Source organism: Biomphalaria glabrata, chromosome 1 (genome assembly GCF_947242115.1).
Source record: "Biomphalaria glabrata chromosome 1, xgBioGlab47.1, whole genome shotgun sequence".
Lineage (NCBI taxonomy): Eukaryota > Metazoa > Mollusca > Gastropoda > Planorbidae > Biomphalaria > Biomphalaria glabrata.
The window spans coordinates 33,890,417-33,916,470 of record NC_074711.1 but is presented as its reverse complement, the minus strand read 5'-3'; the positions used below and the strand labels follow the sequence as shown (position 1 = coordinate 33,916,470).

General features: G+C 36.9%; 1 protein-coding gene across 1 annotated transcript in view; it reads right to left on the bottom strand.

Moving 5' to 3' along the window:
• Nucleotides 1-1,736: 1,736 nt before the first annotated feature.
• The window catches only part of LOC106071427 (furin-like protease kpc-1), a 56,285-nt gene continuing 31,967 nt past the window's right edge, over nucleotides 1,737-26,054 (bottom strand). Inside the window, exons 4-17 of the mRNA XM_056033571.1 lie at nucleotides 23,322-23,435; nucleotides 20,161-20,295; nucleotides 19,832-19,908; nucleotides 19,010-19,098; nucleotides 18,578-18,750; nucleotides 18,267-18,479; nucleotides 17,729-17,829; nucleotides 17,219-17,322; nucleotides 16,843-16,960; nucleotides 16,040-16,359; nucleotides 14,928-15,055; nucleotides 14,696-14,793; nucleotides 9,230-9,423; nucleotides 1,737-6,472 (exon numbers count right to left, since the gene is read on the bottom strand). Coding sequence (XP_055889546.1) covers nucleotides 6,108-6,472; nucleotides 9,230-9,423; nucleotides 14,696-14,793; nucleotides 14,928-15,055; nucleotides 16,040-16,359; nucleotides 16,843-16,960; nucleotides 17,219-17,322; nucleotides 17,729-17,829; nucleotides 18,267-18,479; nucleotides 18,578-18,750; nucleotides 19,010-19,098; nucleotides 19,832-19,908; nucleotides 20,161-20,295; nucleotides 23,322-23,435 — 2,229 coding nt within the window. The 3' untranslated portion in view covers nucleotides 1,737-6,107. The remainder of the gene's footprint in view (nucleotides 6,473-9,229; nucleotides 9,424-14,695; nucleotides 14,794-14,927; nucleotides 15,056-16,039; nucleotides 16,360-16,842; nucleotides 16,961-17,218; nucleotides 17,323-17,728; nucleotides 17,830-18,266; nucleotides 18,480-18,577; nucleotides 18,751-19,009; nucleotides 19,099-19,831; nucleotides 19,909-20,160; nucleotides 20,296-23,321; nucleotides 23,436-26,054) is intronic.

The window sequence follows — 26,054 nt, the reverse complement described above, 5'->3', positions numbered from 1 at the left end:
TAAATTTAATCTGAAAAATGTATCTATTCAAATTGTTTATTTAGATTACCTAGCCATATCTTTGTTATGTGTATTATGTTCTAATCGTCAGGCGCATGAAGTTTGCGAGACGTGTTCTCCGACAGAATCAATCGCCCGCTCCTCCCAAGGACGTACTTAGAGAACATGGCGCGGCACCTGCAGGAAGAACCCCAGGGCAGTGGATCCCAGTTGAGATGAGACTCTGATTTCTATGGAACTCTGATTTCTATGCAGACAGCGTGCCGCCCATGAGCTGAACGATCCAAGTAAGGACATATTTATAACTTTCTCAGAACTCATCGATTCCTACATTAGAATGTTGTTAGCAGTTCTATTTAAATGTAAGGATTATCATATCCAAGTAAAATAAAATAGTTTTATAAATACTATGTGATGGGCATATATAACCTGATTTCCTGAACTATATATATATATCACAGGACATACGCCTGCAGTTAACATAAGTAGACTTTCTATATATACATTCAATAGTTGTAGATAGTCATTCTATTTCCTACAACTTTATTGGGATTTAGTTGACTATGTGACACATTTCCATCTGTTCTTTCCCCAACTGTTGCTCAATCTCAAGAGTGTCTTTTTCTAAACACACTTTTGAACAGTCTCTAATTCTTTGGTTCAAAAACAAAGTCAATGCATGCCACAAGTTGAATGCAAGTCATTAGACATCTTTTGTTGGGCAAGAGGACCCAGGACATGACAGACATGAATGCAAGTCATTAGACTCTGAACATCTTTTGTTGGGCAAGAGGACCCAGGACATGACAGACATGAATGCAAGTCATTAGACTCTGAACATCTTTTGTTGGGCAAGAGGACCCAGGACATGACAGACATGAATGCAAGTCATTAGACTCTGAACATCTTTTGTTAGGCAAGAGGACCCAGGACATGACAGACATGAATGCAAGTCATTAGACTCTGAACATCTTTTGTTAGGCAAGAGGACCCAGGACATGACAGACATGAATGCAAGTCATTAGACTCTGAACATCTTTTGTTGGGCAAGAGGACCCAGGACATGACAGACATGAATGCAAGTCATTAGACTCTGAACATCTTGTGTTAGGCAAGAGGACCCAGGACATGACAGACATGAATGCAAGTCATTAGACTCTGAACATCTTTTGTTAGGCAAGAGGACCCAGGACATGACAGACATGAATGCAAGTCATTAGACTCTGAACATCTTGTGTTAGGCAAGAGGACCTAGGACATGACAGACATGAATGCAAGTCATTAGACTCTGAACATCTTTTGTTAGGCAAGAGGACCCAGGACATGACAGACATGAATGCAAGTCATTAGACTCTGAACATCTTTTGTTGGGCAAGAGGACCCAGGACATGACAGACATGAATGCAAGTCATTAGACTCTGAACATCTTTTGTTGGGCAAGAGGACCCAGGACATGACAGACATGAATGCAAGTCATTAGACATCTTTTGTTAGGCAAGAGGACCCAGGACATGACAGACATGAATGCAAGTCATTAAACTCTGAACATCTTTTGTTGGGCAAGAGGACCCAGGACATGACAGACATGAATGCAAGTCATTAGACTCTGAACATCTTTTGTTGGGCAAGAGGACCCAGGACATGACAGACATGAATGCAAGTCATTAGACTCTAAACATCTTTTGTTAGGCAAGAGGACCCAGGACATGACAGACATGAATGCAAACATATTGGCAGACAATGTTTTCAAGATCATTTTATTCATAGTTTAACAAACAGAAAAAAAAAAGAATATACATGTATATGTCAATATATATATAAAGTCTTATTATGAGTCAGAAAAAAAAAAAAGAAAATCAGTGCAGATTAAAAATGATTATTTCAGCACACACACACACACAAACAATTAAGACACCCACATACAGATTTGAAAACTTTGGAGGAAGTTTCAATAAAAGTATTTTCAAAGGAAAGAGGCAAGGAGCTAAGAACCTTCAAGTGTACTACAGGTCAAAGGGTGTACTAAAGGTCAAAGGGTGAACTGACAGCTGAGGATCAACAATAATAGATATGTACAGCTAACAAGAAGACTCAGGCAATATCCAAACTCTTTGACTCAACCAACAAACTGTAGCACAGCCTCAACTAGTGTGTATCCAGCTACTGGGCAGAGACTATGACACTAAGACTAGTAGACAAATGAGACTAGTAAAGTAACCGCTCATAAAATAAAAGCCAATTTTAGAATATAGTTAAATTTTTTTTTTAAAGTTTCTAGCTTACTGAGCTGAAGTTGCCACCAGAGATAAGCCTGGCTCTCACAAGAAAAAAATTGTTTTATACTTAAAGACTTAAACAAAAACGAGAAAAACAACTATGGAATCTTTTATCCAACAGACAGAGAAGTAACTGAAGCATAATGGTCTTTCTAGAACAGAGATCAATTCAACACAACAATGACCACTCAAGTCTCACTATGAAAGAAGGGTGATGAAATTAGAACATATGGTAAAAAAAAATGTTTCCCATAAACCATTCTGTAAGTAACAAGAGCTTCAAATGAATCTGCAACATTGGATTTGATTAAAATTCAGTCTAGATTCTAATTGTTTGAACATACTCAAGTTTGAACATATCAAAAGCAGAAGCTTCCTTCCTTCAGTGTCCTTAATCAATCCTATACATTAGAAAAGAAGAGGAACCAATAATCTTTGAGAAATGTTGAGTAGACACATACAAAAATATATAACATATATCCACGGATAACAATTGAAGTGCTTTCCAGTAAAACGTTTAAAATGTGTACTCCATCTAATAAAACTGGCCTTTTATTAATGATTTTTCATTCCAATGATATGTATTTCTACGGAATATTTAAAAGCAGCTTTGAAGAAAAACAGATTCCAAATGTTTTAATTTAGATTTTCTTTTTTTTTTAATAAAATAATTGACATCTATTATTCATAAACATCATATGAATTCTATTAATAATCTAGAAATGCTTTTAAAAAAATAATGACCTGTTCTAAAATGATCTTTTAAAAGATATTGGAAATGTAGATTAAGCTCATGAAATGTGTATGACATTGAAGATTTAAGGAAATTTTTTTTTTAATTAAAAACAACAACAAAAAAAAACAACACAATAGATCATTTCTTTAGCTATAACTAAAAGGCTGTCAGGAAATCTTTTCTTAACTTACAGAGAAATACAGCTCTACAACAACTAATAGAAATAAAAACATTTCTAACAATTCAATCTTAAGACAGAGCTATACAAGACAGCTTAGATCTACATGTATAAACACAAAGTTGTTACATTAAACAACCAAACATATCATCTGCAGAAGAAAAAAAAAAAAAAAAGATCAGGTATACATTAAAAAAAAGATTTCACAGCCAAAAATCTATTCAGGAAATAGTGACAAAATGTCCTCAGCAAATGTAGACGATGTCAATAACAGAATGGAAGAAACAAGGAAAGAATTGTTAGCAAGAATCTATGTGATATACATTACATATTAAATGGTCAAAGTTCATGACATACATGTCTTTCAATTAAAATTGTAAATATTTTTATAATCCATATCTTAAATATCAAATCATTTTGATTTAACAAACATTTTTGAGTTACAAATTGAACAGAGTTTTTAATATTTTTTTCTTTATATTACATGGTATTAATATAATTGTTCCACTTACAGGTGAAGGTGTTCTGGATCAGATGAAAAGCTGTGGAAATTTTTAATAAGAATGGTCTTCTTCATCTTTGTATATCAACAATAAAACATGCACAGAATGCAGTCAATAATAACAAATGTTGAATCAAGTCTACAAATATTGTTTCATCTAGCTCCCGTTCATTTAGATCTATGTAAACACAAGTGTATCACAATCAATGTCTCTACAACATTCAAACTGTCCAACAAAATTATGTACACAACTTTCACTGAATCGGACTTTTTTTTTTTATTTTGCTAAGTAAAACATTCAACAATACACTGACATTTTTTTTTTTTTCAATGTCAGATACTGTTAGTTCGCCTTTCTAACAAAATAATAGGTACATTTATAGGTACATGTGTGGATGTATTTTTCTCAAAGAATTATCAATTAAAGTGATGGTGATCACATCAACAACTGGTGCATAGCATTGCTGTGCAGGGGAGGTCACAGTGTTACATTTCAGTAAACCAATAATCCTAACCTTTTAACAACCCAGCTAAAACAGATAACCTTAACCTTTCAACTATACAACTAAAACCGATAACCTTAAACTTTAAAATACCCAGCTAAAACCAATAAGCTTAACCTTTAAACTACCCAGCTACAACCAATAACCCTTTACTTCCTCACACAAGACCAGGTACCAAAATAGAGCTGATCAATGCAACGGAATTCAGGCCAGGCTGTCAATCCCCAGTTCAATCCTAGTATCCCTAAAACTTGTGTATGTATGACTGATACTTAATACTTCAAGTGAATCTTAGCAACTAAACATGTTTCAATTCTTCACATTTGTCAGAATATGTACCATAAGGATGTCATCAAAATGTTGTACTCAAATTTTGCAGCAGTGATATTTTATCAAAAACCTTTACCAGAATTATGACAATGAAAGACAGATTTTCCCCAATACTACTATAAATTAATGTAAATCAATTTCCTCCTAACAAAAGCATATTGTTAGCATTTTTATGATGAAAATAAAAGACAAACCTTATTACACTGAACTGTCATATGAACATGTTTTTTCTATTGAAAAGATATCCTTCCTAAGTACAGTTTTTTCAAAAGTTTTAACTAAGCTTTGAATAGACCAATATCATTTCTAGCTCAACATAATGAGGTTTGACTTTTCACTATGTCCATCATGTAAAACAAGAAATAGAATAAAAATGAATAAATTGAAAAGCAAAAAAAAAAAAATGTTGAAATTCAAATATAAATAACAACATACAACAATGTTATGGATTATTCAGATTTTCTATTTACTTTTTTTTTCCATATTATTAATTAAATTTGGACTCCATATACTCAAAACCTGTCATTAACAATAGTCAATAAGTTGTTTTTGTTGTTTTTCATTTCTGAATATGGCATTCCAAGTATGTACAGTTTCAAATAGCTTGAGATTAAGTGTTGGTAGATCAAAAGAATAGGCAGAAATACATATTATTAAAATAAATATTTGTTTCCCGGTGATTTCAATTACAAAAACATACAACTCTAAATAACACTATGTATAAATGCTGTAATAACTGGAACAGACACATATGAATTAAAGAAAAAGTAAATTATTGAAATATTTATGCTTGAAGTATTAGCATCCCACATAGAGGTTTTATAAGTAAAGAGTTTTTGGCGTCCAATGAATGCATCCATTTTAATTCAAGTTAAGAAATCTCTAAGAAATGTTGACAGTCTGTCTGGATATAAAGTTTGTGATATGATACAGTCCAACAAAACAAACATGAATCAATTACAAATGTATATATCAATATTTGATCTTGTATAACGTCCAACACATTTCCAATCTGCATTCAGACATTCACAAACCTTGTACACTTAACAGTTTCTGTAATGCATTGAATCCAAACACAATTCTTACAAGTGCATACACTGCTTGCAAATGACTGACAAGTTATTCATTTCATGGACATTTTTCAGTAACTTGCAGCCAGATTCTTTAGATCATTTTAGTCTATTGCATAAATACTTTTCTTTTACAACAACTATTTTTTTTTCTGACCAGATATTTAATATACATTCATTTATTTGCAAAAGTTTTTCTCAGGAGTTCAATGAAGATATAATTTAAAACATTAGCTTAACATTAACGCAAACAGACAAACCTGTTTAATAAGTTTACACCGGGTAATGCTTAATAAATATTTAATGCTTGAAAACAGCTGGAAATATTACTATTATACTTTTTTAATTTAAACAATTTTTTTTCTAATGCTTTTTTTTTAACTTATAATATTCCTATACAACAATAAGTAGTGTTTAGAATATGTTACCCCGCCACAATCAAGCAAAGAAACAATTTTACCAAGTATATTTGACACAAACACTCTAAGAAATGCTCTAGTCACACGCACCAATCAGTACTCTTCAATCTCATCACTGTAAGCAAACCTGACATCTGCATCATCCTCATCCCGAGGTATCTGGCCATAGAATTTTTTGTCTGCCCAGCAAAGGTAGCTATACCTACGAGCAAACAAGAGGGTGACAATCAAGGAGGTGATCAACAAGATAGACAGGCACACGACTATGATGATGATGGCTGTGTTCTCTAGGCTCTTCATGGAGGAGGCACTGTCTTTATCCAATGGACTCTGGGCTTCCTTCTCAGGCAGGCACACATCCCCTACAAGTTTATAATTAGGGTTGCAAGAAATGCAATCAGCGCTGGAATGCCGGCACTCCTTACATGTGGGGTCACAAGGAAGGCAAGTATTAGCATCTGAATCAAAGATAAAAGGAGATTGCAAATTAATGCTAATTTTTAAACTTTTTGAAAAAGTAGAATATATAGAGTTGATTTCTTATCTGGTTGTAAATTTTACAAAAATAAAAAAAAAAATCTCTAATATTATAGCAAAAGAAAGTTGCTAATCTATAAGTATGTACATATAAACCTAGGTCAAAAGTCTATGGGTACTCAGCTGACCACTATATGCTTTTAAAAAAAAACAAAAAAAACTCACTAATAGTGACAAAGCTTCCTAGAAAACAAAGGATTGAATTGTAGGTGACTATTAGAGTAAGAAGGGTGACATGAACAAAGAGAAAAGTCACTCAATGGGATATTTAGGGTTAAAAAAAAGGGTTTGAGCAACACATTTATGCAGTAGTTGTGAAGTAGTAGTTGGTCCTAGTTGATTAATGCCAGGTTTAAATCTGACACTCTAAAAAACACTTTTTCATTACATGCTAAACAAATTTAAACTGTTATAATACTGGTTATTTGGCTTAGGATTTAGTGAAACATAGATCTATTTGATTGTATATACAGGACATGTACGAGAAGCAATCATAAATACTGTTATGGTTTATACAGGTTATAAAGAGTCCAGAAAAAATTCTAATAAGATAATTTAATGACAATTCAAGACAGACATAACATAAAAACAAATAAGAATAAGTTATACAAACATTATATACAGATCCATATTTATACAAACATACACATCTATATTGTTACACATCTATAAAGCAAAGTTTATGCGCAACTACTTTAGAGCATAATGAGCATGAATGAGATACAAGTCTGATGCAAAGTTTAAAAAAAAAAGTCTGTACAAAAAAGTTGTTTTTTTTTTGGTTAGGTCTTTTCAAATCCTGAGCTGAACTAATTGAAACTAGTCATTAAGCTTCTCAAAATTATCAATTAAAATCTTCATGTGCTAAACTTTAACATTATATAGTTAAGCCACAAGAACAAAAAAATGGCAAAAGACATAAAGAATGCTTGAACTGGAAAGCTCCTATTCAAGCCTTCTTTATTTATATAAGATTGCAAGACATACCCACTCTGGTACCACCCTGTTGAAATTGTTTCCAATTCTAGATGCATAACCATTCATGTTCTATAAATATTTAATAGCGATGATCTTGCATGGCATTGTGCCGCCCATAATTCAAAAGCATTTTTTATAGAGATTAGCTATGTCAAATTTTACGTAACCAGTGATACTAGTATGCAATAAATAATCTATTATTTTAAAGCCCTTTCATGGTGAAGTTTATCCCTTTGTTGCACATAACTTTTGATAATCAATGTGACAAAACAAAATTTTTTTTACTTGACAGTTAATTTATCAAGTCACAGGACTTTTTTTTATACCAAATTTTCTTTACAGTAAAACAGATGAAGTTTACAAAGTTTAAAAAAAAAATGCTTTTCAAAAGTTCATGCAAAAATAAAGCAAATCAAAGTTTCAAAGTAATGTATGAATGGTGAGGGATGTGCATATAGTGCCAGGGTTGGGCTGTGCATATAACAAAAAAAACTGTAAGTACATACACAACAATGCAATACATGTGGACTGACAACCACAAAGGAAGCTGGAGCTGAACCTAGGGAATGATTAGTTCAAAGAGAAAATGTTAATGTGATCACAAGGCTGGGACATGAAGCAACAGCTTAAGACATACAATAGGAAACATTGCAAGGGATGTGAGGACCAATGCATTGACATGTGTTTTTAATAAGTAGCAATCTGTTCATCAAGCAATGTTTGGTGAAGGAATGTCAAAAGTGAAGCTAAGTCATCATGAAGGGAATGTCAAAGTGAAATGCAATAATTCAATTATTTCCCATTAATAGAGTTATTTTGCAATTGTTATTATTTTTTTAAATCATGCAATCAAGTAAAGTTAATAAACAGCTTGTGATATTTATTGAATGAATGAAAGTATAAGAATTAGTTTCACATTTTTATTCAAAGTAAAACATGTTTTTCTAAAGAACAACTAAATGACAAAGATCAGTAAATATAAACACTGAGAGAAATGAAGAAAAGAAAGAAAAGAAATGCTTTAAATAGTGTATGAAGTGATTGAATAAAACCAAATAACTTTCAAGGTATATGAGCACTGAAATGATAGATGGAAAAAAGAAAAAGTTTGAAACGTTGATAAATAATGAACTAATTGCTAACATTAGCTTAGTGCTGCTTATTATAAAGACTTTGTAAAATAATGTACAGCATTTCATCAATTTGTTAGTTTCTAACTAAACTAAACAAAATTGTTGGAAATAGTAAGATGATTACTCGTTAAAGACCAAAATATAGAAGACCTGCTATTTCTAACAATTGAATGGTATCTGGTGAGACAAAATATTTCTCCAATATGTCTATTGATTCAGTGTGATCCAATTCCTGGACATTAAAAGAAACATCAATATCTATGTTGCTATTAGACAACCAAGTTCCTGGTGGCAGGACATGAGGTAGATAGTTGCTGTTCAGTTGGGAACATAACACTAAAACATCAATCGTGTTGTAACAAATATGTGCCATATCAAACCATGCACAAGGCAAAAGCATCATAAAAGGCAACTGGATAGCAACACTAGCAGGACTTGTGCGAAGGACAGGCTGGGTTAAAAAAGCAAGAGTTGGGATCAAAGCATCAAAAAAAACATAGAAAGGGGTCACCATCATTGTCACAGGACAACACTTGCACAGACTAAACAGGGGATGGGGTGGCTTACTGAGATAGAACCCAGGCAGGCAGTCTGGTGAACAAATCATTTGCTTGGCTTTGGGGTTCAGAAGCTGATGGCCTGGGGGGCAGCTCAGGCATTGGGTCAGCATTGGGCCGCTACATGAAGCACAGCTCACTTCACATGAGAAACACATGTTGTCTTTAGAATAGTAGCCATCTGGACATTTAGGCACACATTTCCTGAAAACAATTTTCAAACAGTTTTAGTCAAAAACAAGTAAATACATTTTACCTTTCAGAGGGGGGAGAAAATATTTTATGGGGACAACAATTAGGGGTTTTATTCTACTTGTTGAGTGGTTTTGACAAATGCTTAGAGGTGCCCAATCTTCAAACCTTAAAGTAATAAAAAAAATATCAAAAAGTATGCATTAAATTTGGTGGATTCTGGTACAAAAATTCGCGGCGTTCCAGTACCACCTCATCGTGGTCGCCGCGTGAACACTCCGCTCTCCTGGAGTGGCCAAGGGTACTGGTTGCTTGCCGCTGATGAATGAGCAGCCGGCAAGTGTAAAAGGAACTCAAAGGGGTTATGTCCAGCCCCCCCCTGTGGGGCCCCGGGGCAACGGTGAGTAAGAGACCTAACGGGATCTCCGAAAAGCGGATAGCGCTGGACACCAACTCGAGGGTTGGTCGGGTTCTCCTGGGGCTCGGCTGATTCGCGGGTCTCTCTTTGGGCAAAGACTGGACTGACTGGCGCGGCCTTAGCGGGCTGCGTTGGGCGGACCGGTTGGCGCCCACGAGCTAGGCTCTATCTAGCCCGTTCCCTGGCGCGCTAGTGGAGGAATCCGCCGCGACCAATGGCGACTCTGACACTGGGAATATCGAGAAACGCGTGCCACCCCACTCCTGCCTTGCAGGAAACTTATATGCCAATCTGTGGCGGTGATTGCTTGGGCAGGTCTCTGCCTTGCCCTTAGTGGCGATACAAGTATAGGCCATGCACGCTGCTGCATTAGAGCAGTAACTAAGGCCGCCAACGGCCTTAACCATACAACCATGATTGACACAGACACAGTAAAAAGCGGGCACGAGCAGACCCGAACAGGCTCCGTGCGCCGGGTAGTGGGCGTCAGGCCTGGACACGAAAAGTCAGCTACTAGTCGCCCCGCGACCTCGATGAGGGGGAATTTGTCAGGTCGTGAAAAGTCAGCTAAAATTCCTCCACCTAAGTCCTCTTCTCAACGAACACTGCATTCGTACCTCCTTCGGAGGTCCGATTCGAATAAGGTTGATGGAAGTCTGCCACAACCTCCTGCGGACCTAGATACACCGCAGGCAAATATGACTGGAAGCGAAATAGTGACGGGAGCCTCCGGCCCCCAAACAACCCAAATTGACACTAGTGGGATCCAACCCACTCCAGGGACTAAGCCCATAAACACTAGGTCCCTCCTGATCTTACAAATTAACATCTGCGGGGTCATCCCAAAGGTGTTAGAGCTCTCAAAACTCCTCCACGAGAGGGCAATAGACGTGGCTTTACTACAAGAGACACTAACTGGCAAACGCAATGCCAGTATCACCGGTTATACTGCATTTAAGTGCAAATGCACAGACTGCCGGGGGCTCATTACGTATGTACGCAACAATCTGGTTGCTACACAAGTCCCCGGTCCACGAGTGCATGGGCGTACCGACGCCATCACCCTCGAGATACATAAATTAGGGCGCAAACTCACGGTAACTAATTTGTATAACCCCCCCAAGCATGAAATTAGTCTCGAATATGACTGTACTAATATCAATACTCACAACGTCATCGCAGGAGACTTTAATGCTAAGTCTCAGCAGTGGGGCTATGATTCAACCGACTCATCGGGACATAAAATTCATGAACTGCTAAATAATTCTAATTTGTTCTGTCTGCAAAATAAACATACTCCCCCAACTCTATACCATACCGGAAATGGCAGCCAATCTAGACCAGACCTTACTCTAATCACAGCTAACCTAGAATCACATACTCAATTTCAAGTCCTAGATGACATTGGAAGTGACCATAGACCCATATTAGTCACAATTGCCCTCTCAGAGGCCAGTGGTGTAACCCCAAAAGCCCCGCGTAGATGGAGTTACACCAAGGCGAACTGGCCAGCCTACGAGGCAGCAGTCAACACTGCCCTTATGAATATTGCAGTGGAGGATAGGGACGTTGACATCATATACGGCGAAATAACAGCAGCTATGTTGGGTGCGGCCAAGAGGTTCGTCCCGCGGACTTATCCTGGCGTAAGGCAGAAACGCGTGTGGTCTCAGGAATTGAATAAGCTGGTCCTGAGACGTAAGCGAGCCCGGAGGCTTGCTGAACGGAAGGGTACCCCTGAAATCCGGCGGGAGTACAATCGGCTCTGCAGAGCCACGAGTGAACTGGCCCGACGCGTCCGGTCGGACCATTGGAACGCTGCCTGCGCCGGGATGGATCTTCGGGATACCTCGAAAGCCTGGCGTCTTCTGCGAAACCTAGAGGCCAAAGACACAGCGCGAACGGCTGCCCCTCTATTGTCACCCGGAGGGCCGGTCTCGACGGTAACCAAAATGGCCGGCTTGTTGAATCGACATTTTGCTAAAATCAGCAAGCCCGAAAAGAAGTCTGCCACGTCCAAAGCCCTCAACAAAGAACGTAAGAGGCTCGAGAGGGAGCCAGATGAGCCGGAAAGCCAAGCAACGTGCAACGCGCCCTTCTGTCGTGCTGAGCTGGACAGAGCGATAGCTAAGTGCAAAAATCGAAAAGCTCCGGGGCCAGACAAGGTTACCCCCGAGATGGTAAAACACCTTGGGGGCATTGCGAGAGATAAACTCCTGGAGTTTATGAATCGAACCTGGGCAGAGTCCAGACTGCCCGGGGCCTGGAAGAGTGCTGTCATTGTACCAGTCCTTAAGAAGGGAAAAGACGCGACTAACGTGGAGTCCTACAGACCCATTTCACTAACCTCAACCCTTGGCAAAGTTGCTGAGCGAATGGTTAACGAGCGGCTAGTTTGGTGCTTTGAGAGTGCCGGTATCCTGGCGCCAGAACAGGCCGGCTTTAGGGCAGGCTTGAGCCCGATCGACCAGGTCACGACATTCGCACAGGAGGTGGCCGACGGGTTCCAGAGGTCCGAGAGCACATACGCGGTGTTCATAGACCTAAAACAGGCCTACGATCGTGTGTGGAAGCAAGGCCTCTATCTTAAGCTAAGAGCTATGGGTGTGCGGGGCAAGATATACAATTGGATACAATCCTTTCTGTCAGGGAGGAGCACACGTACAAAATACCAGCACTCCCTTAGCAAGCCAAAACAACAACTTAATGGCCTGCCTCAGGGCTCCGCCCTGTCCTGTACACTTTTCATAGCCTTTCTTAATGATTTGCCCAGCTCACTACGGTCCAAAAAACTGCTATATGCTGACGATATTGTCCTCTGGTCAACCGGGAAGAAAGCCGACCAAATTCAGGCGGCACTTCAAGCAGACCTCCATACCATCTCCTCGTATTGCTACAAATGGCAGATTCAGATAAACGTTGCCAAAACGACCTGGTCCCTGTTCAGCCTAGGAATCGACATCCTTAAGGCTCCATTCGAGCTTCAACTCGGTGGGCTGCGACTCCAGCGTGAAAATACGCCAAAATATCTAGGGGTGACCCTGGATAGAAAACTGTCAATGCTCCAGCACGTCCAGGAAGTTGAACGAAAAGCCTCGGAGAAGTTAGCGTTATTAAGAAAGCTGGCCAGCACAAAGTGGGGTGCCAAAGCTGACATGCTACGCACATTGTATCTAGGGGCAGTCAGATCACAAATCGAATACAGCTATACAGTTCAAGTATATGCTAGTAAAACTGCCCTCGAATCACTCGACCGGGTACAAGCACAGGCTCTACGGTTCATTTGTGGCACCTTTAGGACAAGCCCAACAAACGCTGCTGAAATCTTTACAAACGTGGCACCCTTACATCTTAGGAGGGAGAGGGCAGTACTTACGGCCTATGAGCGCTATAAAAGGGGCGACTCTAGGCTACCCACCTCAATTTTAGTGCGACAGTGGAGAGAGAGGAACCGCATTAAAATGCGATCGTTCCTACACATAGCGGCCAATTTGTCAAATACAGCTGGACTCTCCACTGATAGAATTCCTATTAGAAGAATCAGTACGTGCCCTCCGTGGAGGAGATTGCCGGCCCCACAAATAAACCTGTCCCTGTTAGGGCAAGAGGGAGCCACCAAGAGGCGATTAACACCTGCCATTCTCCAAAATTTGGCATCCATTACAATAAAGTCCTACCCATCAGATGCCATATTCTGTTATACCGATGGGTCGGTAATGAGGGACCCCGATAGATCGGGGTATGGGGCCCTTATTGTCTACCCCGACCGGACTGAACCAGATAGGCTCTCTGGTCCATGCGGCTACGCTGCATGCTCCATGGATGCCGAACTGACAGGGATAACTAGGGCGTTCGAGGCCATTAGGGCCCGAATGCTCGAACGCGAGACTAGCGCCACTACGGTGGTGTTGGTCACTGACTCTCGCTCCAGTCTCCTAGTTGTGGGTGGCGGCGGGGGAGGGTCGCCCGTAATAGAAGAGGCAATCGGCGCCGCAGATAACATCCGCCGAGCTATTGGAGCTGTCGTTTATATGCAGTGGGCGCCTTCACATTGCGGCGTGAAGGGCAATGAAACGGCAGACGCCCTCGCAAGGGAGGGTGCAATGGCAGCCACACACCTCGAAGCACCAAGCACGTACTTACAAGCAACGGCACAAATCCGAGCACTCATTCATGAGAAGTGGTTAAAGTCCTGGGAGGAATCCGACAGAGCACGTGGTGTCTGGCAGCGCATGCGTCACCCAGATCGCGACGATCCATGGTGGCGACTGAGGAGGTCAGAGCAGTCAATAGTTGCGCAGTGCAGGACGGAACACTGTCCTATTGGGGCATACTTTGCCCGGTTCCGCACTAACTTTGACTCCCGATGCCGTCACTGTGGAGAGAGCGTCGAAACAGTGTCGCATGTCTTGTACGAGTGTCCCCAGCTCCGCGAGCTAAGGGGGGACTTGCCTGTGCAGTCACTCGACTTGTATGGTAGCTATGAGGCACTACGCCGGACGGCTAAGTTTCTTGCCAGAGCACTACGGGAGGACTAGTCCTTCCTGCTCTGATTTTTCAATAGGAGTTCATCTCAGGTACAAAAATTGAAGATATTTCTAAATTGTGTAGATTAGAAGTCTTTAAGAACTTGCTTTAAGATACAGATGATTTAATAGAAAAAAGTGTAGCTTATAATGCTGTAAGCTTTATATTTTTTAAAACAATTTACCAATTAAAAATGAATGTCTGGGAATGGTGTATCCCACCAGGAAATAATTGCAGTTATTATTCATTAAACCAACATTCAATTGTTTAGCTTGCAGAGTTGGTTAAAGTCTGTCTAAATTATATTTCAAGAAGTTAAACACCATACAATCTACTTACTTTAAATGTCCAATGTGAAAATTTTTACACTCTATGCAATCTGTGTCTAAGGGACCACGGCACCCTCCTTTACATTCTGCATTGCAGTTTTCTTGGCTCTATAAGATAAAAAGAGTTTGGTCTCAAAATGTGAAGAAAAAAAAATTGGCTTTGTTTTTTGTAAATGTCTGTAAAGTAAAACCAGTGATTAATAAGGATTTTATTATAAGGTAAGTATGTTTACTGAACTCACCTTTATACTATCGATGTTCGGTAAGGCTGTTGTTACAGGAGGTGGAGATGTTTTTGTTGTCTCATTCTGAAACCTAATTGGATATTCCACTGTTCCATGAAACACTAGGGACCAGCTCGTTAAAACACCTGTACAATTAATGTGTATTTACAATCTTGTACAAACAGATTATGCCAACACATATGTACACAACTGAATGCTTTATACATTAGTGATTAATGATTAAATTTCTTTTTTTTTAAACATTCTAACACCTTCACACAGAAGTTGACATATATATATTATATATGTATTATAAATATATATATAATATCATATCTGAAACAATTGTATAAAATAGAATGTGTCAAACCAACCCCTTGTATGCATCTCATTTCATAATATTGTGAATGTAGACAAATCTATGTGTTAAGGTGCAGGCTAGTTTCAAATACTTAACAAACGGATGAAAAAGTTTTTAACCAGGACTTTTAAAAGGAAGGCTAAGACCCTCATTAGTTTTGTTGCAAACTTTCATGATGCATTGAGGATACAAATAATGCATTAGGTGCACACTTGAATAAACATTCTAAAAAAAAATGTTCATTCTAATATTTATCTCGCTTAAAAAATATTTTGTGTGCTTTTTTTTAACCATCAATCATTATAAAACAACTAGGTTGTCATAGAACTGGAGGTGCCTTAAACAAAAATTAAAAAAAGATCAATTTGCATACCAACTGATTTACTGCTAATCAATATATAACAAAACCCATTACCTCTTGCTGTAATAGGATATAGTGTACGCAAGTAATGCCATTTGATACAAAATGGCACAAAATATATTATTATTGTTTTCAAAGTTTATAAAATAAGATCTGTTTAAAAATATCATTCAGAAGGGAAAGATAAACTTAGCTGATCTATTTTAGTAAAGACCGGATGTGTATAGCTCATTTTTTTTTTATCCTATAAAAGTTATCTCTCTTTGCTAAGGAGTTAAATGCATCTTTAAACAAAAATAGTAGCTAGTGAATTAAAACATGAAAAGCAGTATTAGATGTTTTTAAAAAAGATGTGCAAACAAATAGATATGTATGCCATTGCTTTGTTTGTATTAAAATTCAGCTCACCTCCTGATTCTTGGGAATTGTATTGGTCACCATCTTGAACCTCCAGAGTCCAAACTCCCTGAGGGTTCTCTCCCCAAAAGTGGACGGAGAGGAAGGGCCATTCTTTAAAACCTCCGGCGTTAACATCATTGGGCCTGTGTGGCAGGAGCTGAGATCTGGTCCCCTTAGGAGATGTGAGAAAGATGACCACATTGCCCCTAACTTCATAGGTCAAGGAGATGACCGCTTGGACATGCTCAAGATAAGTCACTTCTAATTTTGTTCCTTTGCAGCCATCAGTGACAATTTCACTGGTAAACCTCTGGTGAGGTGCCAAAGGTCTGGGACATAGACAAAAAAATACATATTTCAAATGCATGCCTCCAGGTTTCTGATGTGTTTCTTGACACTTGTTTTTGTGGCCAGGTTACTCTGTTTTTCTTACCAAAAAAAAAAACCCCACACCAATCGTCAATATTTAGCTTTTAGTTATTTTGATTCCATAATTAAGCTGAACAATATGGTATAATAATATAGTATGGCTGCCTCGTTGTGTGGTATGTGCCTTGGACTGTCATTCGGTTGTCTCAGTGGTTTTGGGTTCATACCCAGCCCGCTGCCATCCCCCACCATCCTGCAAGAGGTTTGGACTAGGAACTAAATTATCTTCAACTTTGAAGGAACATCCGAAACAAACATCCTTTTAAAGAGGAAAAGAACCAATGATGAAAACCTAATTATACTTAATGCACTCTTTAAAAAGAAAAATAAGCCGGTACAAAAAAAAATCTCTAATAGAATGAAATACTGAAACAAATACTTACACATCCTTGACATCTGATAGAGCTATGCATTCCCTTTTCTCTGGGACAGTTATCCACTGTTGAGCCAGCTTGACCATTTCATAAGCATCCATCAAACCATAACCATAACGAAGGCTCACTGAAAGATATTTGAAGCTATAAGTTGACTAAACAATATAAAGGAGCATGAAAAAATAAAGAGTACAACATATGAGAATGTGTTATTGCACCATTGTACTAACCACATGCAAAACTTTCCCTTACTCAACCTTAAAAGACTACAAAAATGAGCTTATTTAAAGACACACTTTCAGACACATTAGGACCAGCGTCTTTTTTATGAGCTAGAAGAGTGTGTCTACCTTTCAAACCAAATTTCATCACATTGAACAAGTACCTTTTCGGCCAACACCATTAGTCACCCATTCTCCATCTCTAATAGGTCCAGGCCTGGCGGTCATTAAAGTAATATACTGGACATCTCTCCACGTCAGATCTTTGCTGAAAATATCGAATATAAATTAATTAATAAGAAGGAATATAAAAAATAAACTATAATGTAGGACAGCTGAAGAAGGCCATGCTGTATTTAGAGGAAAAAAAACAACACTGACATAAATGTTTAGCTAATGGAGGCGCAGTGGTTGACTGGTAAAGTGCTTGACTTCCCCAGGTTCGAATCCTTTAGAAGACTCGAATTTTTAATTTCGGGAACTTCAGGGCTCTTATGGGTACCTGACATAAGTAAAGGCAGTTGGTTATTGTGCTGGACACATGACACCCTCATAAACCGTAGGCCTCAGACAATCTTTTCATCATCTACTCTATAGATCACAAGTTCTGAAAGGGGAACTCTTGTTTACTTTTTTAACTTTATCAAAAAAAAAACTAATCACATGCAACTTACTTGGCTTCCAGTATAAGAGCAACCATCCCAGCAGCCAAAGGAGCAGAAGCTGATGTGCCAGTGTGGCTTGTTGTACATTTTTCATGGAGATCTGTTGAGGCCTAGAAGAGAAAATTCAGCAAAAAAAATAAATTGGTTAAATGTAAACAATATAGAACTTTAGGAAAAAAGGCTTCTATTTAATTTACTAAAATTTCAATTAGGTCTAAATATTGCTTAATATCCTTAAAGGTAAATAATTGAATAAAAAAAAAAAAAAAGATTTGTGATCAGGTCATTCAAATATATCTATAGCTTTACACTATTGGATTTGTTAAAAAGTTGTATAAATGTTTCACTTCTGATTAATTTACTAGTGTCATGTAAACTTCACTGTAAGCTAGTTCTAACTGTATGTTAGTAAGTTAGCTCTAGAAATCTTCATTTTAAATGAAATTTAAACAAATTATTTGAAGACATGTTACATTGCTTTGATAATAATAAATATATAATAAAATCAGAATATAAAACCAAATAAAATAAAAATTCTGAAACTAACAATTTGTTTCTCATTGTATGCTCCACTGCTGTAGGTTGTAGCCAGTGTTGAGGAGCACTCCTCCAGATACCAAGGTTTTACCCCATTCTCTGACACACTGCTGATAGACAAAGTGAAGATACTGTTGGCATAGCCATCGCAGTTACACGAGTCCAGAGCACTGCCACCATTCCCAGATGCCCAGACAAATATAGAACCTTTACCACCACGACCCTGAAACATAAGTGAAGAAAACAGTTGAAAGAAATATATATATAAAAAATAATAAAACTAAGTGCTACATATTTCCATTGCTCATGACTAGTGCTCACATATTCTATGCCATTAATAAAGGCTTTCTTTGCCAGAGTTCCTGGACCATCAACAACTTTGCCATCATCATCAGGGCCCCAGCTGGCCGAGTAGATGTCAATGTGGCTGCGGTTAAAGCTCAAGGAAGCAGCCTCCACAGCATCATAGACTTCACCATCTAACATGCGCACACCTGCAGAAACACAATCATCCATAAATGACTATTACTTAAACTAATGCAGCTTAACATTGAGCAATAACAACAAATCACACATCAGAATGAAGTTGGGATGCATGACTAATCACTAACTCAACCACAGGGATACACACAAATAGCAATGTAGAAACATTACAAAATCAAACATTAAGTGGTGATTTGATTGTATCAACAGTGCAATAGAAGCATTACTAATCAAACCTGATATGAAGTAGCATTATGATTAGGAACTTACCTCCTATTCTGGAATTTGGAGCAATACCCACAGTGCAGTAACTGTTATTAGCTTCAGCAGACACTTCACCAGCACATCTTGTTCCATGCCTGGATACACACAGAATAACATTAGCAATGATGATAGAAAATACACATTAACATACATTTAATACAATGAGAACTTAGTTGCCATTTTGGATAAACAATTACGGTTATCAAAGAGATCAGGGGTGGACTGGGTGTCTAAATCGGCCCGGGCATTTCTTTACTATCCGGCCCTTAAATTGTATTCATAATATAAGATAAACGAATGAAACCTACAAGTATGTATGTAAGTTTATTGCGATCTATGGACTGTGGAGTATGCCCTATCATTATGCCGAAAACGACCGTCTTCACTTTTTCCCTCAACCAATGTCAGGTACCTATTAGAGCTAGATGGATCCCGAAATTAAAAACCACAATCACACTAGGATTCGAAAGCCAGGCGCTTTACCACTCCGCCACCGCGATTCTTGTCTACGGATGTAGGCTAGTACATTAGTTCGAAAAACAAAATGTGTTAGATAAAAGTAGTAGTACACTGTAACAGATTATTTGAACACGAAAAGTCACTTTTATAAGATAATATTATAAGACCTCAATCCATGAGGCCCTTTAGGAGCCCTACCATCCCATTTGGGTACCGGCCCACCGGGCATTTGCCCGAATGCCCATATAGCCAGTCCGCCCCTGAAAGAGATAAATAAAAAAATACAAATAGGGTTATCAAAGAGGTAAATAATACTTGCTTTGTTTGTCCTAAGAACAATAATTTTAAAAAATCTATCTATTGTTTTACCTGTTTTCATTTGATGGATCATAACGAGGCGTTGGGTCGCTATCATGGTCATTTACATCATAGCTTGCATAGGAGTCCTGGATAACACAAAATCAATCAAGAATTCAGAATGAAATAACATGAAACCAACAAAACAAAACAAAAGTGTGGTTTGCAGTCATTACATATACTGTTTAAATAAGACAGTTTAATCATCAGATGTATAATTAGTTATAATTAAGAAAAAATTATAATACAATATACTTAAGATGACTTTTGAAAATGTACATAGGTCCATTTTATAATATCATTTAAAAAATCTTTGCAATGAAAAGTGACAAACAACTTACGTAATTAGTTTTAAGGTCTGGGTGTGTACGCTCTAATCCATCATCAAGAATAGTTATAACAATATTTTTCCCAGTGAACCCTAACTGCCATGCCTTTATAACATTCATGTCATTGTTACCAAAGGCACCTTTATTCTGAAAAGAGAACAAAACATCTTGAATGAAAACATGTGCTCACAATATTCAAGAATTTCATTTTAGTTCCGTAGAACTTCCTTTAATGTCACTAGATATTGGGTTAACAAAAACATTTTAAAAATTGTCTTTCATTTCTTTTTTTCTATTCGCTTCATGTTTCTTTCCAGAAAGCAGATTTTTTGTTTGCCCTGGTGTTTAAACATATTTATAGTGTGGACAATCAAAAAAAAAACAACAACCCAAGACTGGCCATTTAATAATTATCTACAGACCAAAAATAAAAATGACCTGAGATGTTAATCAGGATAATAATGTTTAAATTTAATGTTTAATTGTCACTATGGAAAACAAATAAAAGAAAATGGCAGAGTGCTGTAAGCTATAAATTATTGCATACAAATACATTATGCAGCACAGATATCAAAAGCTAAATCTAAATTTATAACATCCTAGCCTTATAAGAAACCAAAATGTACATTCACACCAGACTCACTCATAATTTACATGTGACAAAGTTTATACCAGATGGTTCTTATTTAATGATTTGATTGCCAGGGGAACAAAAGAGTGTTTGTGTCTGCTTGTTTTTGCTATCGGTGTCTTGTATCTCTTTTGTGATGGAAAAATAACAAAATCCTGACACAAAGGGTGATTCTTTATTTCGAGGATCTTGTTAGCTTTTTTATAGATGTTTGTCTCAAACAACTGCCCAAATGGGGTTTGTTTTTTGCCAATGATTTTGCCAGCAGCATTTAGGAATGGTCTAGCTTTCCAGAGTTGTTGACAAGACAGATGGCATGAATTATGAAAGAGGAGCCATCAAGAGTGGCCTGTAAACACAGCTCACACACCCAGCTAGATAAAGGAAGGTCTGATCAGGGGATGGCTCAGAGGAGAGTAAGCAATCATAAAGCAATGTTGTGGCAGTTGATTTTGGTGTGGAGATTATTGGATATTATTTGTATAATTTATATATAAAATTCTCTTCATGGCTCAACCATTCCTGACACCACCAAAAAGTCATAGAAAGATAACTCTTTTATTTCTGCAAGTCAGACAAGTTACCCTACGTAACTTTAGCAGTGAAAAACAAAGAGGGAGGGGAGTAGTATTCACCCGTCACTAAATAGCAGTACCGGACTTAACCATTGTGGGGTCTTATGCAAAACAAATTTCACATGGCCCTGTTTGGGTACAATAAGGATAAGTGAAAATTAAAGAGTTTGTATTAGAAAATAAATTTGTCTTTGCATTTTATTCATTCTTTACTACGTACAGAATTACTTTATGAGCCTTGCATGTAGCGAAGTCATTCAGTATATCATAAAAATTCTGTTTCCTACAAAGATCACGCTCAGTAGCAAGAATTACCAAATGTCTCAATCTATCTTCAAGAATTGTTGACCTCAAGTAATTCTTCATTAGTTTGAGGAGGGAGAAGCTTCTTCACCAGATTCCACAATTAAGGATATTGTATAGTGCCATTTTTTTTTATCTCTTGAAGGGTGACACCCCAAAATGACAATTTTGTCTATATTTCAGGAGATTTTTATGAGTTCTCAGAACATTTTAATAATTTCCAGAGATTTCCATGACTTTTTCGTATATTTTGCAATTTCAGGAGATTTCCAGGAGCTCCCGGTAAATCAGTGGGCAGCGGAAAATCTGTACAGTTATAAAATTAATTGTAATTTTAATAATTTTAGCGTGGGGCCTATGAAAGTGTGGGGGCCCACTGTGGTCGCAAAGGTTGCAGTGGCCTAAGGCCGGCCCTGCAAAATAGTGGTGTATGCTATGCCGCAGGTCGACTAGTTTAAAGTAAAACACAAAATGAGAGCGCAGCTTTTTTCTATTTGGAACTTGAGTTGTTTGTTAAGTTGTTTTTTTTTCCTGTCACTATTTCATGATTTCTTGTGAGGTCAGTTGATATCTCTTAGTTTAGGTTGCCATTTGTCCCTTTGACATTTTAAAAATAAACCATAAAGTTTCTTGGTTTATAAGCTAGCAGCCAGAGCCTTATAATTATTGTTATGGTATTTTCTATGTGGATTCGTTTGTATTTCTAGTTTTAGATTACAAGTTAGGAGTTTCAGTGTTAGGTTAGAACTGTCAGTGTTGGTGTAACCCTCGCTAGTGCTGAAGCTACCGTTATCAGTATTGGGGTCACACTGCTGATTTAGGACTGTTGGTTTTCAGATGTGTTTGAGTCAGTCCTGAGTTGCCATTGTCAGTGCTGAGATTTTATTGCCGATAGCTGTTTATTGATATTACCATAGCCAGCAAACGAGGTGCTTACAAGTTTATACTAGTTTATGTTGTTATAACTTAGCATATCATTTACATTATAGATGAGCACTAAATTCATTATTTTTATTTTAAATCATTATCCACTTAGTTTGTTACTTAATTTGTGTGTATGGTGTGTCTGCCAGGGTGAATTTAAAGCTTCAATTAATCCAAATAATACACATCAACATTTGTAATACATCACTCTTCAGAAATAAATCATAATATATTTAGAGAAATCAAATATGAATACTGCACATATAAACATTAATATCTCATTGTAATAGATAAAAATTAATAATACTCAAATATATACATATTATTATGCAATACGAATGTAATTCATTCATTATCTAAATTTAAGCCCTGACTAATGTGAAGTATAGTATAGTACAGTACAGCGCTTCCCAAACTGTGTTCCATGGAATCCAAGTGTTCCTTGAGGCCTGAATATGTGGTATATACAGTATAGTATAGTAATTATTTTAACTTACTATCCTCACCTGTCAAAGCCTCCAAACACTCATAGGATTATCATCAGGATAAAGATGATCTATACCTTTACAATTTAAAATGAGTTCATCTTCCCTGGCACTCTTCTTATGTTGTTGGAGGTTTATAAAAAGTGATTATTAGAGATTTATTGAGATATCCACTAAAATTATATTGGAACCTGAGATCCAACACTCTATAAAAGGTCATACATAGATAACCAAAGGACCAAAGATGAATCTTACCAAATACCACTGATTACTCCAATATGGATCCAGTACGTTAAATTGTTCTGTACCTTTAGGGTGAAAGTCTCTCTTTTTTCTAGACTTGACAGTTTGTTGTTCAAACCAGTTCACCTTGAGTTCAAAGAAGAGCAATGCAACATTGTGAAACAAATAGGAGAACAGTTAGGAAACAAGCTAATGGCAAAAAACACAATAAAAAGGCAACCGAATCTTACATGTTACATGCAATTCATAGGGTAGCTTTTACATTCCACAATGAAGCCAATAAAACATTGTTGTTGAACAGTTCATTAAATTTGATTTGTTCAAAGGAAACATTGTGTTTTTTTTTCTTGTTATTTAAATGGACAGAATTTTAAAATTTAAAAAAAATCTGAAAGACTAAAGACAGAAAGAAAAATATTATTAATACATTTCTCTTTCTTTCTCATTTTATTTTTCTGACATCTGAATACATTTTTGTTATTCATTATTCCTCTGAACTTGACTGTCATAAAAATGATCACTAATTATAGAAATCTAATATAATATTCACTTCCATTTCTTTTCCAGTTCAAATATTATATTACTAGCCTCAACAACAATATTGATTGAGCCAATTTCTGCCATAATTTCACAATTGATATAGCTAGCTGGCCAAAGTGTACTGAGCCACCCACACACATACAATAGATTTGCATGTCTAGTGAAATGTGTTGACACAGAGAAGTAGGAAGAGTTGCAAGATTGGCTACTACACAAAAACTTAGACAATCATTTCAAAACCTAAATATCTTAAAATAGAAGTTGGAAACTCAACATTTTTTTAGGTAATTGTGGGGGAAAGAAACAGAGAAGATAGAAGGTATCATCAAGACATTATGGGATCCCCAGAGACCTAATGAAAGCACTGTATAATCATGCAGTCAAAGCATCAACTTTAAAAAAATCTCCCCCCCCCCCCCACCTATTATTATCTAGCAATTTAAAACAATATTTGTTGGTTGCTTTTCACCAATTCTTTTATCATGAGGCTCCTCTTACCACTTCAAACTCAAGTTAAACATATGGGGGTGAGCATGGTTACTACAGAGTTCTTGATAACAAAGTCAAACCCAGGTACAAAAATGGGATATGACCAAGATGACTACACCCAGGACCGAATTTGAACAAAGACCTAACCTATTTGAAAAATGGGGTCCCCTTATAATCAACAAAAGAAAAATTTTCTTTTGCTCTTTCTTCAACATGATTGAAAATATCCCTAGAACCATTGGGGGGGGGGGAACAAGTGGGGGCACAAAGCTAAGCTATAGTAGCAGTGATTTCACTAATCATGCAATGATAACTAGTCATCTATTTGATCGCTCTTTCTTATTCTCATCAGTCTCATGTTTAGCTGTATATTATTTATTTTTCATGATAATATTTCAACCTACAATCATAGCTTAACTGACTGATTGATATTTATAAAAATTCATGAACATGAAAAAAAAAAAGTTTTTATGTCCAAGTGGTTATTTTGAAATCCTTTTCTATATATGTATAAAAAAAAATAAAAAAAATTTAATAATGATTAAAATATTCTTTAAATATGTGTGTAATTTTTTTAGGTCATGTTTATACAAAAAAATTATTTGAAATCAAATTAAATTCTTACTGATTTAATATTATTTAGAGACAATGGGATTAAATGTTAAGAGTTATGAGACTGAGATCAAGTGACTGAAGGATCAATAACTGGGCGTCATAGCAGTATATGATATAAAATACACTAGCTATAGTCAATGTGGTTAGCACAAAGACAAAAAGTAATAATTTTATCAATATAGATTGGGCCCTTACTCTTTTTCAATAAGGCAATAACTAAAGTAAAAACTAAGTATCCTAATTATAAAATGCTTTAGAGAAAAAAAAATCTAATTAGAAGCTTTAATGCTGGTACGAAAAAAATCACTGAAATAAAAATGTAGATTTCATGAAGTTTTAGTCAATCCTGGGGTCAGTATTTTTAGCTTATGAACTATTAGCAGTCATCAAAGTTAGCTTTAAATTAATATGATTAAGCTCATTAAGGTCATTTAAAAATATACTGAATGGTAGACTAGATTTAATATTTCATTTTCCAATGCTTTTATTTTTTAGTTTTATAATTTTTAGCTTCAGTAATAGTAACAGAACTTTTTCATTGTAGTATGATCTAAATATATGCATTGAATGGGCGTAGCCAGGATTTTTTTTCGGGTGGGGGGGGGGATTATATATATATATATATATATATATATATATATATATATATATATATATATATATATATATATATATATATATATATATATATATATATATATATATATGCGTGTGTGTGTGTGTGTACATAATTAATCTTTATTACATTCTGACCCTTTCGGAAGACGTTTATTGTGCCCTAGAATAGGTTCTTTCTGGAATTAGTGGAAAAGTTGTACACTCCCTGTCCTTGCTAGCAAGGGGGTCTGGGGGAGCTCGCATCGCTCCCCCAGCGCGGGGCAAAGCCCCGCCGCCGAGCACTATTTTTGGTATTGAAAGCCAACAAAATGCATATTCTGGGGTATCTACAGTGCATTATCTTGCTATTAACAAGTTTTATTTCAAAAACTTAATGTGCTATTCTTACTAACTTAGACCCTTTCGCGCCGTTCGGCGCATTTTCCGGCAAGCTGTTTCAACAAAAATCTGTCACTAGGCAATGTCTGAAGCCTCTTCTCACCT